At 42.9% G+C, this 23,108-nt stretch overlaps 1 protein-coding gene across 3 annotated transcripts in view; it reads left to right on the top strand.

The window, feature by feature from the left end:
• The first annotated feature begins 902 nt into the window (after positions 1-902).
• Positions 903-23,108, top strand: part of SEC16B (SEC16 homolog B, endoplasmic reticulum export factor) — a 137,900-nt gene continuing 115,694 nt past the window's right edge. For all 3 annotated transcript variants that reach the window (XM_030205978.1, XM_030205979.1, XM_030205977.1), the window contains exons 1-4: positions 903-989; positions 2,670-3,033; positions 14,692-14,801; positions 16,467-16,590. In XM_030205978.1, the coding sequence (XP_030061838.1) occupies positions 2,729-3,033; positions 14,692-14,801; positions 16,467-16,590 (539 nt within the window). In that variant the 5' untranslated portion in view covers positions 903-989; positions 2,670-2,728. The remainder of the gene's footprint in view (positions 990-2,669; positions 3,034-14,691; positions 14,802-16,466; positions 16,591-23,108) is intronic.

Raw genomic sequence — 23,108 nt, 5'->3', positions numbered from 1 at the left:
GACAGCCATTAATTTGTATTCTAAAGCTATAAATTGTACTCAGGAAGGACTGCTGGGGGGAGGGAGTCAAAATTCCCTGGGCCCGGCCTCCCAGGAGATGACAGACCAAGGGAGAAGCAGTCAGACACAGGAAGGTAAGGGAGTAGAGGCCTGAATGTTGGGGGGGGGGGGGGGGGGAACGCATGTTGCAGCCTAGGTGGGGGGGATGTCGGTCGGTTGGTCCTGCCCTGGGCCCAGCTGTGTCTCTCGCGGTCCTGATTGTACTTCTCAATGATTAAGTTACTGTGGGAAAGTAAGTTGTGTGAAGTAGCATTTTGAGGCACTCTTGTACTCTTCAAGAGGTCCCAGTATAGAGAATGTCTAAATGATTGGAGCCTGGTGTGAAATGAGAGGGGATCTAAAAGAGGAAGGTGTAATTGTTGTTGTTGGTGGTGTTGAGGGGGGTTGTTTTGGGAAACAGGATTGTACGTGATAGCTTATTACTTAATGTTTCTCTGTTCTGTATTGTTTAAGTGGTGTCAAAAATAAAATTACAAAAAAAAAAATGTCCCTGAGGCAGAATTATCAAACATTCCATCAAGCCCTGTGAATGACATGTGCCAGGCTCAGTCCAGGTACCAAGCCAGACTGTATTTATACTGTAACCTCAGTCCCTGAAAATGAAAGTGAAAGCAAACGTGTCAGTGGCAGATGTCTCCACCAGAACACTACATCTGGTGCAAGTAGACCCTGGAAACAGCTGGAGTTACTCTCACTTTTCTGCTTGTCTTGCACAGCTGCCTGCTCAGAGATCAGTGCCTCTCCCCAGCTGCCCAGGGCAGAGTTTGTTTATGGTCCTGCAGAAATCCAGATTGCACTTTGCTCCTTTGTTATCAGCTGAGCAGTAGAGCAGTGATCAGAGGGAACAGCGATTTGACAACTAGCCTTTGCTTAAGGGTCCTGAATGGGCCTTTTAGAAGCAACAGAGGGGGCTTCTGTTTTCCTCCCAGGTGGGTACACCTGGATCTCGCTTAACACTTGGCCTCTGCTCTCCCTCCCTCTGTGTCCCGCTATTTCTCCTCTATGTGGCTTGGCTTGCTGTAACTGAGACCTCCTTCCTTCCTCTCTCTCATTCTTCTGTTCAATACAGTATGTGTTTTTCCTAATCTTTTTTCCCATCATTTCTTCTTCTGAAAATGTGTGGCTGTGAGCAGAAGTCCACCTGCCCCCAGTTTAGAGGAGGGAACTGCACAGTGGGTTTGAAAACAATCCGAAAACTAAGGAATCTAACCCCCTCCCCCATTAAGGGGCTTTAAAGACTGCAGAGCAGATTTAAGAAGGGGGAGAGGTTGGAGATAAAGATTCCAGCAAGATAGAAGAAGATTTCCTGGGCTGTAAATACCATTGAAAAGTAGGGCCTTTGCTGATTCAGTGAAATGTCGGTTTAAAGCAGTAGTTGTAGCTGAGTTGTTTAAAATCGTAGTTTATTGATTTTTGGTTGTTTTGCTGTCTCTTTTTGTCTTACTCCATTATTTCTTTCTACTTCTTTTTTTGTTGTGGTTATGCTTTATTTCTTGACTTCACGCGGTAGTCTCCACAGTCTCATGAGACTTCCACAGGGAGTCTTGGCAGCCATTTTTAAAGTATAATGGTGCGGGCAGGGGGAATAGCAACAGCACAACAGACAGGAACAAAACATGTTCCCCCCTCCCCCCTGCAGAGGCCACTAGTTCACCAGTGGTGCATCTTTTAATGTAGGACCGGGGAGGACTGTAGTGTACAGCGGGCATCCGGACAGAGACTCTGGGCCCTCGGGTACTGCCCGGTTGACCGAGCATTTAGAAAGCAAACATGCAGATCATTCCAAATTTTATACCTCGGATTCACCAGTAGAAAATCTCACTCATTGCCTTCAATAGTCATTGTGGTGGTGAATGTCACTCTTTGGATGGGCCACCCTTTTCATATTGTTGTGGTGCATCGGCCTCTTTTGGTTTCACCAAAACTTGTGCCAGCTGCTCCTTTCTACTACCTGCTTGGTCTGGTGCACTTCATGGCCAAATGCAGTTTTGGTTCCCTAAAATCTCCTTTTCTGAGTGCACTGCTAGGCTGTTTATGCTGGATTCAGGCTTTCCTGGTATAGTATCTGAATGGGGCCCTGATTAGGTTCACACCAGCACCACTGCTGTTTGTTTAGACTTGCTGTAGAAAGGGGAACTTTAAAAGCTTTGAGCACTGAGATCTAGATACTTGAATGTCTTTTTCTGGTAGATATGTCTATATATACAAATCAAAGTGACTGCCGTTTAGTTCTCTCAGAAGTGAGTTTTGCACCTTTTTCTGCGTGTGTGCACAAGTTTAGACCATTTTAGAGAAGTTACCATGACGGCAGGATGTTCTTGTAGGCCAACAGTTTAATAGCTGATGAAGACTAAATTGTCATGGAGTGCGGGGCCAGGAGTCAGGTGTATTGGTATAGCTGGAGAAGACTAGGAGTAGCACAGTATGATACAGTTCATGGCTGAACATTATGGGCAGTGAGGAGTGGAGGAGAAGGGAGTGGACATGCAGATACATTTCAGTGCAGGTAATGTTTTTCTCTTGCTGTTGCTGTACAGATATGTTGTACGATTGCTGTAGAGTTGTGTTTCTCTCGCTGAATGTAAACCTGTCATTTTATTGTCTTCCAGGGCACTAAACGGAAGAAAACAAGCCCAGGGTAAACCTTGGTAGCCAGACCAGGATCAGGATGGATCCTGGGGCACTTCTCCCGCACTCCCAGTCTCAAGGGAGATATGTAGCCAGGACAGAAATCCCGGAGAAGGGCCCTTGGAGGGGTGCGTACCACCACAGGTCCACACCACTTCCTAAGCCTAATAGTGAAATGTATTACCAGCCCCTGGATCCTAGATGTGGGCCACAACCATGGTTGAACTCTTGGGCAGGGTACTACAATCACCATCCAAGTCTTCCCTTCAGATCAAGTGAACAGAGCAAGCAGGAGTCTTGGACCGAGTATTATGAAAGGGGATATCCCCATAGGCCATATTCAAGGTAAGGTCTGTGAATGTGCTCTTATTAAAGAAAGCTAAAAATTACCTTCGGCCTATGCTGAGGTTTGAAAAATCCTTTGAAGCAGCTGCATATTCAAACCTTCACTAGTTAACAAAAAACTCTTTTTATTTTTGTGTTATTCAGTACAAAGCAAGGCATAGCCAGCCCTCCAAGCTTTTTTTGGGGGGGGGAGGGGGTGTCTAGCAGTGGTGGGGTAGGGCAAGGCATTCCCTCCTCCCCCCCCCCCCCCCCGCACATTAAAAATACCTTTGCTGGTGGGGATGCTGAAGCCCTGCCAGCCACAGAAATTTGGTGTCCAAGCTACTCCCCTTCTACTTGTGGTGCAGCTATAATACAGAAGGTGGCGGCTTGCCTCCTGCCACTGACTCCTGGACTCCCTAAGCATGCTTGGTTCTTGTGTAAACTGAGCATGCTCAAGGAGGAAGTCCCAGCATTGGCGTCTAGAGGCACGCATCCGATTCCACATTACAGCAGCTGCACAAGAAGGAGGGAAGTGACTCAGGTACCAAATTTCTTTGGCTGGTGGGGCTTCGGCATCCCCACTAACCATTTAAGGGTGTTTTGCAGGTTTGGAGAGAGCCTGAACCAAAAGTTGGGGGGGGGGGGGGGACCAGACCCCCAAGGATCCTCATGGCTATGCCAATGCTGCACACAAAAGTTTCTTGAAAATGTATATGCCCTCACTTGAAAATCCAGGATTGTGTACTAGAGAATGACATGGGGACAAAGTTTGTCCCTGTCTCTGCTCTGTCCCCATCCCTTCCCCATCCTCATCTCCTCTCTGCCCCATGAGCACTGTCTTATCACATCTTCACAAGCCTCGAACAGTTATGATTTTATATTTGTCATGTCATTAAAGTATAAAAAGAAACAATACTCTGTACAACTGTTTTATAAATCACAAATCATACAGTACAAGGATCAACAAAACTCCTGTCTCCCTTCCCCCCTCACAAATATCCCCTCCACTAGTGGGAAAACTGAACAAGCCAAATTACTACAGAATGCTACATAAAACATTCATGCTAACAAAACATCTTGGTCATCCACACAGAACTCAAATGCCAAATACATAATAGCTGACCAAAAATGATAAATGTACATTAAACCAAAATCTCAAGAAGTAACACCTCGCATGTAGTACAACTCCAAAGAAATAGAAAGAGATTCATTTCCTCCTGTACTGTGCAAAATATAAAGATGACACATGCCAGGGATGATGTTAGGGAAGTGCAACTAGGGCAACTTCCCCTTGACCAAAGAGAGCACTAAGCCTGCTGAAAGCTGAAAAAGACACGGCCTGGGAGGGTTCCCTCCCAAATTTCTGACCTGGGCCCCATATTCTAATCACAAAATAGAAAATAAAATTATTTTTCTACCATTTGTTGTCTGGTTGTTTTATTTTTTCAAATCATGTTCGTCTTCTCTTAACTCACTTGCTAGGGTCTCCTGCTCATTTGACACTTCTTCTTTCTCCATGCTCACCATCCATCTCTGTGTACCTATTTTCCCCATGTTCAGGATCTCTGTTCTCTGTGTCCACTATACTTCCCTGTCCAGCATATCTTCTTGTGTCCATCTCCCTGCATTCATCTTCACTACTCTATGTCCCTATAAGCTTTAGTAAAAGACCTATATGAAGCTTGAATGGGACGTTAAACAGTACTTAACTGAACTTTCATGATTCCCTGTGATTCCCGCATTTCATCTCTTGTGTCAAAAGGTACACAGTAACAGAGTTTCATAAACACATCCCAAAACACCGACAAGGGACCCTTCTTGTTTCAGCGAAGCTACATCAGGAGGAGAGAAACTGTTCAGCAGACTATACACCCAAGATGGGTAACAAGAGTTATATAGAATGCTGCCAAGCCCCAACCAATCAAAGCTGAAGGATTTCTTAAAGCGAAATACCCCTCCTAAATTAGAAGAATGTCTATTTAAGCTGTGGGGCTGCATTGATTTCAATACATAAATCCAACGTTGCCTCAGATATTTAGAAATGTCCCCTCCACATTTGGTCACTTGAATGTGATCTATGGCCATACATTTCAGTTCAGAAAATGTGCACTGACAGTTCGTGCAATGTTTAACCATAGATGCTGCCAATTTTCACATGGTAATTCAATGTTTATGTTCTGTTAATCTAATTTTCAAAGCTCTTTTCATCTGTCCTATATACAACATGTTGCAAGGGCATCGAATCATGTAAGTCACCACTGTGGATACACATGTGGTGGAACACCTAATCTGTATGTTCTTTGACCCAAGGAATTCAAGTTAGTCCACATTAAAAGTTAATAAAAATTAAAAAATGGAAAACAAAGTGATGCCTTTTTATTTTATTAGACTAAGTATATTTTTAGCTTTCAGATACCAAAACCTCCTTCCTTAGGTAAATATACAATTCTGACCTGAAGAAGGAGGTTTTAGGTCTCTGAAACGTAGCAAAAAAAGTGTATTAAATTAGTCAAAAAGGTATCACCTTATTTTCTATTTTATTTTTAAGTATTACCCCCTCTGTTTACTAAGCCTCGCTGAATGGGCAGTGTCGGCATTGCTGTGCGGCTTAATAAACATGGGGGGGGGGGTGAGTTTTTAATTTAGTGAGTGGAATTTATCAGTTGTTAAAAGTTACAACTGCTGTCTTTATATTTTGCACAGTAGAGAAAGAAACGCATAACTGTTTCTATTTCTCTGGTGTTACACTGTATGCAAAGTCCAGCTTCTTCGGGTTCCAGTTTTATTTTTGTCAACATATTTCTGTTTTTAATGAAATTGAGTGAATGACATGCGCAAACTCCTACTGAAAATGGTAGATGTCAAACTGTACTAAGCTGTAAGCCACATTGAACCGACAACCTGATTGGAAAATGCAGGGTAGCAATGCAGAAATAAATAAATGCCATACTTGGTGAGGGTCTGCCTGTGTTCTGCATTTCTGAAAGAGGCCAGTTACTATAGCATTGAATGTCTGTGTAGAATCAATTTGTAGGAATGCAATTTGTTTATAAGGTATATCAATGTTCTAGTATCCACTATAGTGCTACCTTTTCCTTGGTGTAGGCTCTTGTTGTTGTGACTCCTGGAAGTTAAGTGGTGTTATTGTATTGGAGATTTGCTTTATAGGTCCTGCGTGACTTTAAGGTTTTGTATTACTTCACAATATGACTAATACTAGAGTTTGAATTTGGATTTAGCTCACGCCATACATTAGATCTGGTTTTTACCCATGAGGAGTCCGGTACCTCTATCAATTTTAATTTGGCTATCTTACTGCCATAGACAGGTCATGCTCTGACCTTAGCATCCATGAAATGTGGTTTTTAGACCAGCCATTCACAAACAACCGTTAAGCAGTTTAGGGGGTCTTTTGCTAAAGCTTAGCTTGAGTTATTTGTAGCAGGGCCCATAGGAATAAAATGGACCCTGGTACAGATAACTCGAGTTAAGCTTTAGTAAAAGACCCCCTTAGAAATCTATGCAATGGAGCAATTCCACAACTGGACACCTCCAATTAGGCACCCTGAGGACATGTGGTGAGATCTTATTCTATAATGGCACCTGGGCACCTATGTTTCATTCTAGAATACTTATGCAACCCGATGTCAGCGTGTCTAACATTTTTGGACCCACAATACACCAGCTATAGACATGCCTTGGATCTGTGACAAGGAGGGCCAAGAGCTGCCACAGCGCTGGGTCTGTGACCACATCTGAATTCTGACTCTACCTCTAGGAGGTGTTCTGGGGAAGGAGTTAGGAGGTGTTCTCTATTTGAAAGGGAAAGTCTAAGTATAACCCAGGTGCCTGTAATTTTTTTTTCCATTTCTCTTTATTTGCAACCTCCAAATAACAATTTCACAGTATCAATACATCACATTTCTGAGTAACAATGTTTATCCTGGTCGAACAACAAATCAATTCTAATTCAGAAACAATAGATTCCAAACAATTCAATCATTTAAAAAAATATGTTTACTCCCCTCCCCCACCCCTATCCCCGCCTTGATCCTCCTTACACCTGAATTCACTGTGGTCTCTTACACCGAATCCAAGTAATAATATAACCTACCATCTTCCTTTTTCTTTAGGTCACAGGGCTATAAACTATTTCTTATTTGTTGTCTCAATAACTCATACCAAGCTGTGTGCTGTATGTGGCACAAGAAACCACACAGGCCTCCGCACTTCTAGTAATGTTTCGACCGTGCTTCAAAATTGTTTAATAATTTTTCTGCTTTGCCGTTATTATTATTTTTTTATCAATAGTTCCTTAAGACTTTCATTAAATCCTTGGTTCAGAACAATATCTGGCTAGGAGTGATTTATTGGGAGCAGGGAAATTTGGAAAAGTGGATTTTGGTACAAACAGCTTACAGTTTTACTGGTCCCAACTCGGAAACCTGAACAAATTCCCAGATAGTTAAACCTGCAAGCCAGCATTGCCCCCCTGAAGTTGTGCTCCTGGTCTGCCATACAGCTGAAAATAGCTGGTGTCAGGGTTCCCAGCCTGGTGGGAGATGCACATAAAGGAGGGAATTCAATAAATGATGCTGAAAATTTGGCGCTGAAAAACTTGAACGGTAAGGCTCCAATATCGAGTCAGCGACAGTTAGACCGGCTAACTCCCGCTGTCGCTGGCAAAGCCGGAAATTCAATGCCAGGGTCTGAATTTCCGGGATTTATTTTGGTGCCATAAACATAGCTGGGTGAGCCGATATTCATTGGCTAACTGGCTATGTTCTAGTGGCCAAAGGTAGACCCGCTATTTATGCAGGTCTATCTGGCCACTAAACTTAACTGGTCAGCTGGTGAAAATCAGCAGTAACCAGCTATTTCACGTGACATAGCTGCTGACCAGGCTAGCTGGTGACCAGGATATTCAGTGGGAGATAGCCAGTTATCTCACACTGAATATCAGTGGTTAGCCGGATTCAGTGTATTTAACCGGCCAGGTGCCATACCTGGCTGGTTATATACTTTTGAATACCGGGCAGTAAATGCTATTCTGTAAAGGGAGTGTGTCTCTTTGGGTGTCATACTTACGGATGCTAAAAGCAGGTGTAAATGCTGGCACCCAACTTAGGTGAGCTTCAGATGAATTCTGTAAATCCACATGCAACTTTGTGGAATGCTTCCCATGTCCCTGGCCATTTCCCCCTTTTCAGATACACTCAATTGGAATTAGGTGCTGTGCTTTATAGAATAGCATGCAGTAAGATGTGTGCCAATTTGCTAAATAGATAGAAAAAGCCAATTTGCTAAATAGATATTTTTGTTCTGTTTTCACTGAAGAAAATCCTGGAGAAGGACCACAAGGGACTGACAAAAGTACACCTGAGAATGGAGTGGATAGAGCACCGTTCACGGAAGAGAGTGTGTATCAACAACTAGGAAAGCTAAAGGTGGACAAAGCCATGGGACCGGACGGATCCACCCCAGAATATTGAGGGAGCTCAGAGAGGTTCTGGCGGGTCCTCTTAAAGATTTGTTTAATAAATCCCTGGAGACAGGAGAGGTTCCGAGGGATTGGAGAACAGCGGATGTGGTCCCTCTTCACAAAAGTGGTGATAGGGAAGAAGCTGGAAACTACAGGCCGGTAAGCCTCACTTCGGTTATTGGAAAAGTAATGGAAGCGATGCTGAAGGAAAGGATAGTGAATTTCCTGGAAGCCAATAAGTTGCAAGATCCGAGACAACATGGTTTTACCAGAGGGAAATCGTGCCAAACTAATCTCATTGAATTCTTTAATTGGGTAACTGGAGAATTGAATCATTGACATGCTATAGACGTAATCTACTTAGATTTTAGCAAAGCTTTTGACACGGTTCCCCACAGGAGGCTCTTAAATAAACTCGATGGGCTGAAGATAGGTCCCAAAGTGGTGAACTGGATTAGGAACTGGTTGACGGACAGACGACAGAGGGTGGTGGTAAATGGAGTTCGCTCGGGGGAGGGAAAGGTGAGTAGTGGAGTGCCTCAGGGATCGGTGCTGGGGCCGATTCTGTTCAATATATTTGTGAGTGACATTGCCGAAGGGTTAGAAGGTAAAGTTTGCCTATTTGCGGATGATACTTAGATTTGCAACAGAGTGGACACCCGGGAGGGAGTGGAAAGCATGAAAAAGGATCTGAGGAAGCTAGAAGAATGGTCTAAGGTTTGGCAATTAAAATTCAATGCGAAGAAATGCAAAGTGATGCACTTAGGGAGTAGAAACCCATGAGAGACTTATGTGTTAGGCGGTGAGAGTCTGATAGGTACTGAGGGGGGAGGGATCTTGGGGGTGATAGTATCCGAGGATCTGAAGGCGACGAAACAGTGTGACAAGGCGGTGGCCGTAGCGAGAAGGTTGCTAGGCTGTATAGAGAGAGGTGTGATCAGCAGAAGAAAGGAAGTGTTGATGCCCCTGTACAAGTCGTTGGTGAGGCCCCACCTAGAGTATTGTGTTCAGTTTTGGAGGCCGTACCTTGCGAAGGATGTTAAAAAAATGGAGGCGGTGCAAAGAAAAGCTACGAGAATGGTATGGGAATTGCGTTCCAAGACGTATGAAGAGAGACTTGCGGACCTGAACATGTATACCCTGGAGGAAAGGAGGAACAGGGGTGATATGATACAGACGTTCAAATATTTGAAAGGTATTAATCCGCAAACAAATCTTTTCCGGAGATGGAAAGGCGGTTGAACGAGAGGACATGAAATGAGATTGAAGGGGGGCAGACTTAGGAAAGATGTCAGGAAGTATTTTTTCACAGAGAGGGTGGTGGATGCTTGGAATGCCCTCCCGCGGGAGGTGGTGGAGATGAAAACGGTAATGGAATTCAAACATGCGCGGGATATACATAAAGGAATCCTGTGCAGAAGGAATGGATCCACAGAAGCTTAGCCGAAATTGGGTGGCGGAGCAGGTGGGGGGAAGAGGGGTTGGTGGTTGGGAGGCGAGGATAGTGGAGGGCAGACTTATACAGTCTGTGCTAGAGCCGGTGATGGGAGGCGGGACTGGTGGTTGGGAGGCGGGGAATCCTGCTGGGCAGACTTATACGGTCTGTGCCCTGAAAAAGGTAGGTACAAATCAAGGTAAGGTATACACATATGAATTTATCTTGTTGGGCAGACTGGATGGACCATGCAGGTCTTTTTCTGCCGTCATCTACTATGTTATGTTACTAGGTTATGTGCACAAATTTTTAAGACTGCCAATTAACATCAATAATTGGTTGTTAGCCCCCAATTACTGATGTTTCTGAGCTCATTAGTCAATTTATTTGCATGCACATCTAGGATGCATGCAAAAAGTTGGGTGCGGATATTTGAGTGCAATATATAGAATCCAGGCAAAAATGTTGAAAATCAAGCAAACTGTAAGACCATGATAGATTCTTATAAGAAAATCCTGAAGGCAGCTAAAAAACATAGGGCATTCCTGCTAGTTAAGTAGCACTGACCAAGGGCGTAGCCAGAACTCCATTATGGCAAAGTTCAGGGATGGACTGAAGGGGCCATACATTTCCTCTCAACTCTCCACCCACCCGCTGCTCACCTTGGTGGTGGCATTACACATCATGTCTTTGCTGGCAAGGATGCCCAAGCCCCACCAGATGAAGAGATTCACTACCGAAGCTCCTGCTCAAGCTGCCTGAGCAGCGAGGAAGTCAGTTGGTGCATCAGTTGCCAATGGCTTGGGTATCCATATCAGCCATGCATCCAATGCCGCGATTTTGGAGGAGGCTTGAGCCCAAAGTGGCTACACCACTGGCACTGACTGGATTATACCTGGATCTCCACTGGTATATAACCAGATAGGGTCACTGAAAATTTTGACAGACCATCACAGCACTATTTACTTGGAGGAGTGGTCTAGTGGTTAGGGTGGTGGACTCTGGTCCTGGGGAACTGAGGAACTGAGTTCGATTCCCACTTCAGGCACAGCTCCTTGTGACTGTGGGCAAGTCACTTAACCCTCCATTGCCCCAGGTACAAATAAGTACCTGTATATGTAAGCCGCATTGAGCCTGCCATGAGTGGAAAAGCGCGGGGTACAAACGTATCTAAAATAAAAATAAAATAAAAACTTAGGACAGCAAAGGATGTCCTAAATTAAGCAGCTAACTATCCAGGTATCTCCATGAATATTGATGATATCTTGGTAACTACTGATGGCTCCTGTGTACTCAGATATGTAGTACCAGTATCTAGATAGAGCCTGGCACTGAATACCCAGCTACAATTCAGCTAGTGGCTGGCTAGTATTTAACAAAATGCTGACAGTTGCTGATGATTAAGTACCACACAGGGCCGGTCTTAGGCCAAGGCGAGGCGTCAGACAGGCAGCGCAGACGTCGGAGGCGGAGCAAGGTAAATTTAAATAGTTGAACTAGAAGAGAGAAGAGGGCAGGCAAGTGGACATGGGAGTGGGAGGGATGGGGAGAGAGGAGCATTGACAAGGATGGACATGGATGGGAGGGCAGGGCCCAGGGAGAGAGGATTAATTGCTGGACATGGAGAGGAGGGAGGAGAATTGCTGGATATGGATAGATGGAGAGGGGTAGGGGAGAGACGAGCATCAGTGGACATGGATGGAGGGCAGGGCCCAGGGAGAGAGGAGAAATTGCTGGACATGGAGGGGAGGGCAGGGGAGAGGAGAATTGCTGGATATGGATGGATGGATGGAGGAGGGAAGGGGAGAGAGGAGCATCGATGGACAAGGATGGACATGGATGGGAGGGCAGGGCCCAGGGAGAGAGGAGAAATTGCTGGGCATCGAGGGGAGGGCAGGGGAGAGAGGAGAATTGCTGGATATGGATGGATGGAGGAGGGAAGACAAAGGAAGGAGATGCACATGGATGGAGGGGAAGGGAGAGAGGAGAAATGCTGGACATGGATGGAGGGGAGGGGAGGAAAGTAGATGCACATGGATGGAGGGGAGTGAGGAGAAATGCTGGATATGGATGGAGGGAAAATTGCTGAATTTAAGAGCTGGATCAGAACACTTTGAAGGGAGATGCTGAAACTGGAGAAGGGACAGGGCTACAGATGGTAGACAGGACACATAAGGACACAGGAGGATGGTGGACATGGTGAGAGAAAAAATATCAAATGGAAAGAAGACACTGCATAAAACAGAAGACACTAGGACCAAAGCGAATAGAAAAACTAAATGATCAGACAACAAAGATAGAAAAAAAGTATTTTATTCAGAATTTATTAATTGGAATATGTCAGCTTTTGGAAATGTGCATCTGTGATATTTTGCATGTAAGTTTCAATTTTTCTAGTATGGCTGCATGCTGTCTGACTTCTTGAGGTAACTTTCCAGTTCAGTATTTTGCCTTCATATCTGTTGTGTCATGTGTTTTTCATGTGTGATCAAGGTGCAGTATCCTGCTAGCGTGTAATATTTGCAGCCCTTTTTGTTTTTTGTTTTTTTCACGTGGTAGTGTATTGGTGTTTTAGAGCCTGGTGTAATTACAGTTCTGCCTTTCCACGCATAAGGTTGTAGCTCGTCCTGTCCTTGGAATTAGTGCTGTTATGGTTTGGTAAGGTTATGAGTGTGTTTTTGCACAAGTTTGTGTATAGTGTTTTGCAGTGGAGAGATTGTGTGTCCGCACCTCTGACCCCCCCGGTGTTATGAGAATTGGAACTACTAATTGTAGTGGACTTGAACTGAATAATTTCTGGGGACGGGGTTCATGATAGCATTGTGCTTATTATTTCAATCAGTTTTTCTGTACAAGTTTAGCTTCATTTGTCCTTATTTGAAATTTCATAAATAAAAATTTTTCTAAAAATTGAATAATCTTATCAATGGGGTGGAGCTGGGGTGGGGGCGGGGCTAGGATGGGGCCCCACCAAATTGGTCTGCACAGGGCCCCGCACTTGCTAAGACCGACCCTGGTATCATATGAGTGGTTCACAGTATAATAAAATCAGAAGGAAAGAAAATGAAAAGAACTACAAATATTGATAGGAAAGAGACAGGCAGGAACAGAGAAAGACGAAAAGCATAGGCGGGAAGAGATATGTTAGACTGCTGTTTATAAACTCAGACTTAACTTCAACATGCCTATCTTCTTGTGATATGGATGACTATGAACCATTTGTGGTTAAACATGGAGAAAACAGAGATTTTTTTGTGTGTCTTCAGGAGATACCCACAGAGTTTCTTTCCTTCAACCATTTCTTTAGCTGGTGTTTCCATCTCAATGTCTGATACAGTGAAAAATTTAGGAGTTCTGCTGGATACCTTGTTGACATCAAATTCAAGCAGTAGTTAGAGATTCCTACTATCAAGGCCTTTTCAGCCCTTTACTGTTGTAAGCCACATTGGGCCTGCCCGCGGGTGGGAAAATGTGGGATATAAATGCTATAAATAAATAAATTACGGCTGCTGAGCAATCTTAAGTTTTTGCTACCTAGGACTGATTTTCGAAAGGTGGTGCAGGCCATGATCTTTAGTGTTTTGGACTACTGCAACATTGTATATTTGGGCCTATCAAAGTCTTGTTTGCAGGTGTTGCAAATGGTCCAGAACTCGGCGGCTCAATTAGTAACTTGCCTTGCACGGTTTGATCATTTATCACCCATATTGCAGCAACTGCGCTGGTTGCCTGTGGCACAGCGCATTCAATTCAAATTGTTGTTGTTGGTCCATCAGGGTTTAGATCATGACTCCCCCTGTTATATGCGTGCAGCTCTTCAACAATATATACCATCAAAGGCGTGCTCGGCAGATACTGGTATGCTTGTTATACCAGATCCAAGGCATCTGCATTTACGACTTACAAGAATTGGTACTTTCTCTGTGGCTAGTCCTCAGGCATGGAATAAATTGCCTTTTTCTTTGAAAATTCAACAGAACACTGCATCATTTAAGCAAATGTTGAAATGCCACTTGCTAGACCTTTTGAGAGTCCTGCTGCTGCTGAATTTATGCTGAATCGCTGTCATTGTATTGATTAGTGGTCTGTATTGTTGTGGTTTTTTATCGTTATTGTGTATGTTGTGTTGTTACCCGCCTTGGATATAAGGTGGGATACAAATAAATAAACATAAACATATATTATTAATCTTTGTTATATTTTCTTTTCCAGTTTTATGTTTAATGATTACTGTTAGCTTCTAGGTCTATATTTGTATTATTCTTGTGTTAATTTATTCTTTATGTTGCTTTGATTTTGTATTATGTTTGTAGTATTGATAATTTTATTTGATTTTATATACTTTGTAAACTATATCGTTATGCAGATGATACATAATATATCAAATGCATTGACTCCTGAAACATTGAAATATTTGATAGCCTTCAGTAAAGTACAATTTTCCATAGACAAATTCAAGTGCAAGGGGGAAGGAAACCGAGAGTTAATACTTTTTTTAAGGGTAGGGTAGTAGATCCCTGTAATAGCCTAAATGAATTTCACTGTTCTTGGGGTAGATACAGAAGAAACAAGGAGAAAAATGTGGGATGGAGAAGAGTTTAAGTATGGGAAGCTCTTTGCTTATCTATCCAGAATGACAGAGAACTAAGGAAGGAAGACAATAAAACTGACTTGAAAAAGTAGTGATATCTTGCAGCTAGTCAAGCTCATGCATTCGTTTTGCCTATACCTGTCTCAGTTGTTTTTTGTTTCATTTCAGGCAGGGCAATGAGGAGGCCTATCAGACCTACCCAGACCAAGGTCCATTGAGGGAAGACTATTATAGAGGGAATTACCACAGATATCCTAATGCAGCACAGGAGGATCCAGGTACAAGAAATGCTTATGAGAAATGCTACTGCTTGCCATGCTGAAGGTGTTGGTGGATGTGAGGGGTTGATCATGGTCACAGTATGCACCGCATCAACTTCCTTAACACAGTACAGCCAGAGGATGTCTATTCTCACGTGCAGCTCTCAGCTATTCCAGTTATATACACTACAGTCTTGCAACATCTTGTTTCCACTCCTACAGAGAAGAGGAGTGGTCCGGTGGTTAGAGCAGTGGGCTGAGAACCAGAGAAGCCAGGGTTCAGATCACTTTGATGTTTCTTATGACTTTAATCAAGTCACTTAGGGCCCCTTTTACAAAAGCGCACTAGTGTTTTTAGTGCATGCTAAAAATAAGCATGCGCTAAACACTAGAGACACCCATATATTCTTATGCGTGCTAAAAATGCTAGCATGCTTTTGTAAAAGATCCCCTGTGTTTGTAGCTGAGGCAATGAAGGATTAAGGAGATCTTTTACAAAGGCTCGCTATTGTTTTTAGCGCATGCTAAATGCTAGAGATGGCCATAGGAATATATGGGCGTCTCTAGCGTTTAGCACACGCTTATTTTTAGTGCGCACTAAAAATGCTAGCGCCTTTGCAAAAGGACCCCATAGATTGTAAGCCCTCCAGGGACAGGAAAATACCTATGCATTCCCTTCTGGGTCAGACCAAAGATCCATTTTGCCCAGTATCCTGTTTCTAACAGTGGTCAATCCAGGTCTACTGGTAGAGTTCTAAAAGGTAGCAAGATTCCATGCTACTTACCCCCTGAGATAAGCAGTGGTTTTACCCAGGTCTACTTTAATAACTATTCGTGGACTTTTCCTCCAGGAATTTGTCCAAACCTTTTTTTAAACACAGGCACATTAATTGCTTTTATCACATGCTCCTGCATACAGCTTGCTCAGAACTGCTAATGAAAAAGAGTGAGCTAAATCCTAATAAAGTTAAGTTAAATTATACAGAATTTTGAGGGGTATTTTATGTTTAAGTCTTTTTATTAAGATTTTTGCAAAACACAAACTATATAACACGAAAGAGTTGTAAACTAACAATTCACAAACCCCCCCCCCCCCCCCCCAAAAAAAAACAACCCCCAATCCTATGTGTAAAGTACAAGCAGGAAAATGTAGGGATGTACGAATAGCCTCCCAATTCAACCAAAGAGACCTATGGTAGTGCTGAAGGTATTTTATTGGTGAATATCAGAAATTATGCAAGCAAACTTGACACTGACCCATGTTTTGGCGTGTAGTGCCTGCCTCAGGAGTTGTGTATCTTGAGCAAAGCTTGCTTTGTCATGGTGTGTAAAAACAAGCACCACAAGGGTGCAATGGCAGCAAAAATGTCCTTTCACGGACCTCATAACTGATCAACATTGCGATCACCACTGTAGTCGTCCTTTTTTGCTGTGCTTTAGAGTTGTAAACTGACCATAGAACATCTGTTTACAAATCAAAGCATCACACTTCCATTTGGGGGGTATTTTTATTAACCAAATAACTGCCTACTAAGGAATTACTGCAGCTGGAATCAACAAACAAATCATTTATTCTCTGATGTCACTCTGAACCGAGGTTTTTAATGATGAAAGGCCTGCTGAGCCTCTGCCTTCTTTTCAGCATTAAACATTCAATCACGGTGACCCTTTCTCTGTCTACAGAGTGGAGACAAGCTGGCTCATATGACTATCAGAGGGCGGCATATTGGGATCAGAACTATTACAGCACATACCAGCAGGAGCCTGAGCGCAGATCATTTCAGCAAAAGGACGGGGCCTACTGCAAGTAAGGTGGGGGAGGGGCAGTTATTGGAGGGAGGAAAGTGGAAGCAGTGCATGCAGGGGGCAGAAAGAAAGCAAAATTGAAGCCAGGAGCTATTTATATAGGCTGCTGGGCTAGTGAAATTGAGTTTGCATTTTTCCAGATGACATAGTAATGGGGATACCTGTCATTAAATCCTGTGTGATTGAGTGAGATGAAAGGAAAAGAATCAAATACAAGCTGTCAGAGATGAATTTAAAATTCCTTTGGCTTTAATTATATACCTGCAAATTCAGGCAGCTTTTAAAAACTGTGCCTAAGACCTGAATGAACTGCATAAACTTTGTTCATTGAAATGATGAACTTTATCATAACTTCCCTCTGGAAGAACTTCAGAGCGGGGTTGCTATAATGTACTATACAATTGACTGACAACTAAGGGGGTAATTTTATACATTTTTTCTGCACATAAGACAACTTATATAAAATTACCCTAGGGTTATGTACATGAAAAGTATGAAAAGCGTGTACCAGTGGCATAGCCATGAGTGGGCCCAGGTGGGCCCATGCCCACCCATTCTGGGCCCCGCCAGCTGAAAACTCCTAACAAGTCTCCCTTCTGCATACCTTTTAAATAGCAGATTTTCACTGACAGTGAGCAGCAACTGATACACACTGCTTGTGCCGGCCCCACAGCCTTCTCTCTGACGTACTCTGGCCTATGTGAATACAGGAAGTTGTGTCAGAGGGAAGGCTGTAGGGCTGTTGCGAACAGTGTGTATCAGTCAGTGCTTGGTACTGGTGGGAGGGGGTGTTGAGAGGCCATATGGCATATGGGTGGGCGGGATAGAGCGAGACTGAATCACCTGTGGGGCAGAGTTCTGCCCACATACCTTGGGCCTGGGCCACCCAAAATTGGGTGTCTGGCTACATCCTCGGTATGTACTGTTGCATGACATGTGTAGATGTGTTCTGGAGTGGAATTTATGCAAAGCATGGGTGGAATCACAAATGAGGTAATTCTGTGTTGTAAGTTAGGCACCTAACTTTCAGTGCTCAAATGGAAGTTAATGGTAATTAAGCACCAAAATGGGGGGGGGGGGGGGGGAATGGCAGTTAGGCACCTAAGTGCACTTAGATGCTATTCTGTAACTTCACGCCTAAGTGTTCCAGTATGTAACTGCAAAGGGGGCATTCACATAGGAGGGGCATGGGTCGGTCATAGGTATTCTGACTATTTCAGATTAGTTTTAGTTTAGTTTAATAAAATTTTGCTATACCACTCAACCTAACTTGCAGATTTGAGTGGTTTATAAAACTAAGGATACGTAAATAGGCAGAAAGGAACTACATTATGAGACAGGAAAGGAATAAATCATTCACATGTAAGAAGAATGTACAAGCTAAAGAGCTTCAAGTAGGATGGCTCATAGAAGGCAAAAGGAAAAGAAGATGGGGGATTCAGAAGGGAGGGGAGGAAGAACAGCTGGGAGTCTGAATTTTGATTCTCCCTATAGTGGATCAGTGGACATTAAAGTCTTGATTAAAAAGCCAGGTTTTTATAGCAGTCTTGAAATTTTTAAAGGATGATTCAGCACGAATGGTTAGAGGAAGAGAATTCAAATGAAAAGGAGTAGCAAAGAAAAAGGCATGATGTCTAGTAAATTCTAGCTGGGCAACTTTTGGTCTTGGGAGAACAATGCAATGATCATTAATCGATCACAGAAGACAAAAGATGGGGAATATGGAATGTTCAGTGATGCTAGGAAGTCTGGGAGACCCAATCTGTGGGCTTTGAATGCCAGTTTGAGTAATTTAAAGATGATCCGTTTCTCAATAGAGAGCCAGTGAAATTTCTGAAATAAGGGGATACATAATCAAACGTACATGCATGAGTTATCAATCTTATAGCAGTGTTTTGTATAGATTTGTCTTTTTAGATTTGTGTGCGAGCAGCCGAGATAGATTATGTTACAATAATCAAGACTAGTTGCCAACAGTGAAAGGACAAGGGAGTGAAAAGTCTCTTGATCAAAATACCGCCGGATTGACCATAATTATCGGAGAACCAGAAAACTGGTTTTGGCTAAGTGGGAAATTTGCTGAGTGAAAGTGAGATGAGAGTCAAGTATGAGTCCCAGACATGGCAAAGAATTAACTGGCTGAATAGAGGTGCATCAGAGAGTTACAGGAAAGGAGGGAATAGATACGCCCCCCCCCCCCCCCCCGGTAAACCAACATGCAACAGTTTTCTGTGTGTTAAGATCAAACTGGTGTGTAGAGAGCCAGGAAGATATAGAATCAAGACATCGTTGAAGTGGGCTGATATCAGGGTTGAAAGGGCTATTAGAAAAAAGTAACAGAATGTCATCAGCATAGAAGTAAAACAAAACACCTGTGGATTGAATGAGTGTGGCAAGCAGACTTAGGAATATGTTACAGAGAAGAGAAGAAAGAACTGAGCCTTTTGGAACTCCACAAGTCAGCTCGTGCTTTAATGAATACTGTCAATTATTTAGGCTCTTGCATTTACTCCTGCCGTAGAGCTGGGGTAAGTGTCATACCTACATTTTGGCACCTAATTGAAGGGTTTATTTCCAAAACCCTCTAAGTGCAATGCAGCTAATATGGACTTAGAGGGTTTTGGAAATAAGCTGTTCAATTGCTAATTTATCTAATCTAATATGGAACTTGTTTACCGCACACATCCCAACTAGAGGTTCTAGGCAGTTTACAACATAAGAAGCACACAGATATTACATATGGGAAACCACATCAATTATAATAAATCAACAAATGTGCAATACAATTATAAAGCTTACATCTGAATACAATTATCTGTAAATAATAAACAGAGCTTGTCAAATAAGAAGGTTTTCAATTTCCTTTGAAATTGTAAATAATTTGACTCCATTCTGATACACTGAGGTGGATCATTCCATATAGAAATAGCATGAAAGGAGAACATGAGTCAAGTTGATGCTTATATTGTAGCCCTTTAACAGTAGGATATTTTAACAAAAATTTGTCATAAACCCGAGATGAAGAAAATGATTGAGATGTAAGTTGAATTAATAAATCTTGTGAATCTGTATATAATATATGAAAAACAATACAGGTATTCTAAAAGTAACATGAGCTTTTATAGGAATCCAGTGAAGCCTATTAAGGTAACCTGAGATACTAACCCATCTCTTAATCCAGAAAATTAGTCGAGCTGCTGTATTTTGTATCAGTTGGCGTTTCCTTAAAAATATTGCATTAAGACCCATATACAGTGAATTTCAATAATCCAAATGAGATAAAACCAACATTAGGACCAAGAGAGCAAAATGATACGCATGAATATGATCTCATTAGACATAGCTGTCTTAATCAAAAAATTGTGTTCCTCCATAAGGAAGCAGTCTGGAGTTCAGAAGTTAGAAAGAAGTCCAGAATAACACCAAAAACCTTTGAGTTATCATCTACCTGTATTCTATAATGTATTAGCCTCCTGTTATGATGGGAAATGTGAGGCATTGTGCCCCGCCTGAGCACGGCGAAGATGGAGTGACACCGCACTCGGTCAGGCAGCCAGACAACCCCTAGCTTCACCTGGGAAGCGACCGCCATTCCCTGAGAGTTGAGCCCCCAGGTGTGGGCAGCCACCAGGACTTCTGGAACAGGTGGGATTGCACAGCCACAGACCCGACAGGCGAGAGTAAACACAGTCCAGGAACAAAGGGGTCAGCAGTGCAGCAAGTAATCAGGAAACAGTCCAAGGTCTGGGCAGGCAGCAACACAACGCGAAGTCAAGAAACAATCCAAGGTCTGGTACACAGGAAACACTGGAGCAAGGTAGCCGTCCAGGAACACGGGACGAGAACCACGACCTCTATGCAGCAGAAGCCGAAGCATGGAAGAACTGGAAGCAGGGCTTTAAATAGTACAGGAATTAGGCTCAACCATGTGCAGCTGTTCCAAGATGGCTGCCCCATCAGAGGAGATGCACAACGCTCAAATATTGGCTTCCTTCCTGAAGCAGCTCAGCTCCAAGATGGCTGCCACCACCTGAGACGCCCATCACCAAGATGGCCGCCCTAACCTGGAGATAACCACATCCAAGATGGCCGCCACATCCTCGAATGCCCATACCCTGCGCAAGCAGACTGCACCTCTGGAGGAGTGTGGAGGAGTGTAGCAGAGCGTAACACCTCCAGGTTCTTTATATGGCATGCAAAGTTGTACGCATAAATTTGGGTGTGTGCCTGAAATTTAATTGAGTAATGAGCTAATTAGCACCAATAATTGGGTGCTAACAATTTACACGCACATCTCGCTAGGTATTGTTCTATAAAGATGTGCGCGTAAATCTTTTAGCACCCAACTGAAAAGGGGGTGTGGCCATGGGAGGGGCATTGACGGTTCAGGGACGTTCACTAAAGATGCATGCCTCATTATAGAATTTTGGGGTGTGCCTTATTTACACCAGGTCTCGGTGTAAATCCTCATGCCCAAAATTGAGTGCAGATCCCGGCGCTACACGTTATTCTATAAACAGCACCCAACTCGATGTTTATAAGAATAGCGCTCACCGCTCTTTTTTTTTCATCATTTACTGAATCTAGTCCTAGGTGCACAAATTTGCAGTTATAGAATGCTAGCTTAGTGTCTAGATTTTGGGCACCCAACCTTAGCACCCTTTATTTCATTGCTTCTAAAGTGCATGCACTGTTTATAAAATACACCCAGTCGCACAGATTTTGCACATGCTGGTGTAAATGCCATAGCTTCAATCTAGCCACTATATCTGCCAGGTTTCCTCCTAGTATTTTACAAAGTCACATAGGTGCCTTTGTGTCTTCATAAAATAATGTAAAAATATACATCTTCCTTCCTGCCCTGCTATTAGCTTAGGTGACCTGTTATAAATTTACCCTGTAGGAGGCAATTCTATAACTGGGCACCTCCATTTAGGCTCCCAAGGCTGTGTGGGAGGAGCCTTTTCTATAATGGAATCTAGGCGCATAAGTTCTATTGTAGAATACTAATGGAACCCGGTATTAGTGTGCCTCACGTGTGGGCACCCACAAGAGCTGGCATAAGTATGGGTGTCTGAATGCAGCAGGGACACATATAATTTACAGTATTCTGTACGTTACCCCGCATAAGTGGGAGCACTGCTTATGTTCTCCTCATGCTCCTCCCCTGTGTATGTCCACCTTGCAAATAACCACTATGATAATTAAGCAAGCATTTGCAGAGCAGTGCTTAGGCAGAATATTACCATTCATGTGCATACTGTATATGCCATTATTGTTATCTGAGTAAATGTGAGCACCTGGTTCATAGAATTACCCTTTAAGGGTCTACAACACTTCAACTAATTTGGAATACTGCAGCCCAGCCATTGGGTTGCAACTAAAGGAGATCATGTTGTACTTATTGTGCAAAATAATGGCTACCAGTGCTCTCTAGGTCTGAATTTAGAGTTCTGATGCTGGTCCTCAAGGTCCCAAGTAGAAGCAGATCAGGTTACCTGAAAGACAAGATGGTTTTGTATACTCCATTTAGGTCTTTAAGATACTCCCAAGCAACCTTCTTAATTACATCCTAGTTAAAGGATATCAATCAGTGAGACACTCACCAGCAGACCTTTACAAGATTAAGCCCTGCCTCTCTTAGAAGAGCTGGGTCTAATCCAGGAATACCTTGTTTTCAGGAAGCAGGTGAAAACCTGGCTTTTCCTCCCAACTTTTAATTGACATTCCACTCTTATCTGTCCAGGCTGGGTACCAGCATGAATCCCTGGTGTCCTAGGTGAAGGTAAAAGGGGATAGACTCAGGTCTGTAGTTTTTCAGTGTTCCGGGAAACTATAGACCTGTAAACCTGACGTCAGTGCTGGGCAAAATGGTAGAAGCTATTATAAAGAATAAAATTACTTAACACATTGACAAACATGATTTAATGAGACAGAATCAACAGGGATTCAGCTAAGGAAAGTCTTTTCTCACCAATATGCTACATTTTTAGAAGGTGTGAATAACATGGGGATAGAAGAGAGCTGGTTTATGTTTGTTTATTAAAAACTTGTTATACTGCAAAATACCAATACAAAAGGATCTAAGCAGTTTACAATAAAATCGGTGCATAAAATCGGAAAAGAATGCCAATTTCAGATAGGACAGAAAAGACAATCATTTACACAAGAACAGTCATACAAAAAAAACAAAACAAAAAAACTGCTGCTCACCAGAATTTTAACCAGTGATCAAAACCTGAATTAGGAGTAGTCTTGTTGAAAGAAATGGGCTTTCAGAAAAACTTTAAACCTTGTGAAGAATATCTTGTTGTGCAGAGTTCCAGGGAGACTATTCCAAAGTGACAGGTGTGTTCGTGGATAATGTGTCTAGGATTGGGCATCATTAATCAATTAGAATCGAGAGGTCTAAAATTATGAGCAGGGATATATGTGGGTGATCAGATTGGCAAGATAAGAGGGCTTCCCTGTGTAGTATACTTTCAGGCTCATTTTTGAAAGAGGACACGCATCTTTCGA

The sequence above is a fragment of the Microcaecilia unicolor genome, chromosome 6 (genome assembly GCF_901765095.1).
Source record: "Microcaecilia unicolor chromosome 6, aMicUni1.1, whole genome shotgun sequence".
Taxonomy (NCBI): Eukaryota; Metazoa; Chordata; class Amphibia; order Gymnophiona; family Siphonopidae; genus Microcaecilia; species Microcaecilia unicolor.
The sequence above is the reverse complement of the archived record's forward strand: the minus strand, read 5'-3'. Positions and strand labels throughout refer to the sequence as shown.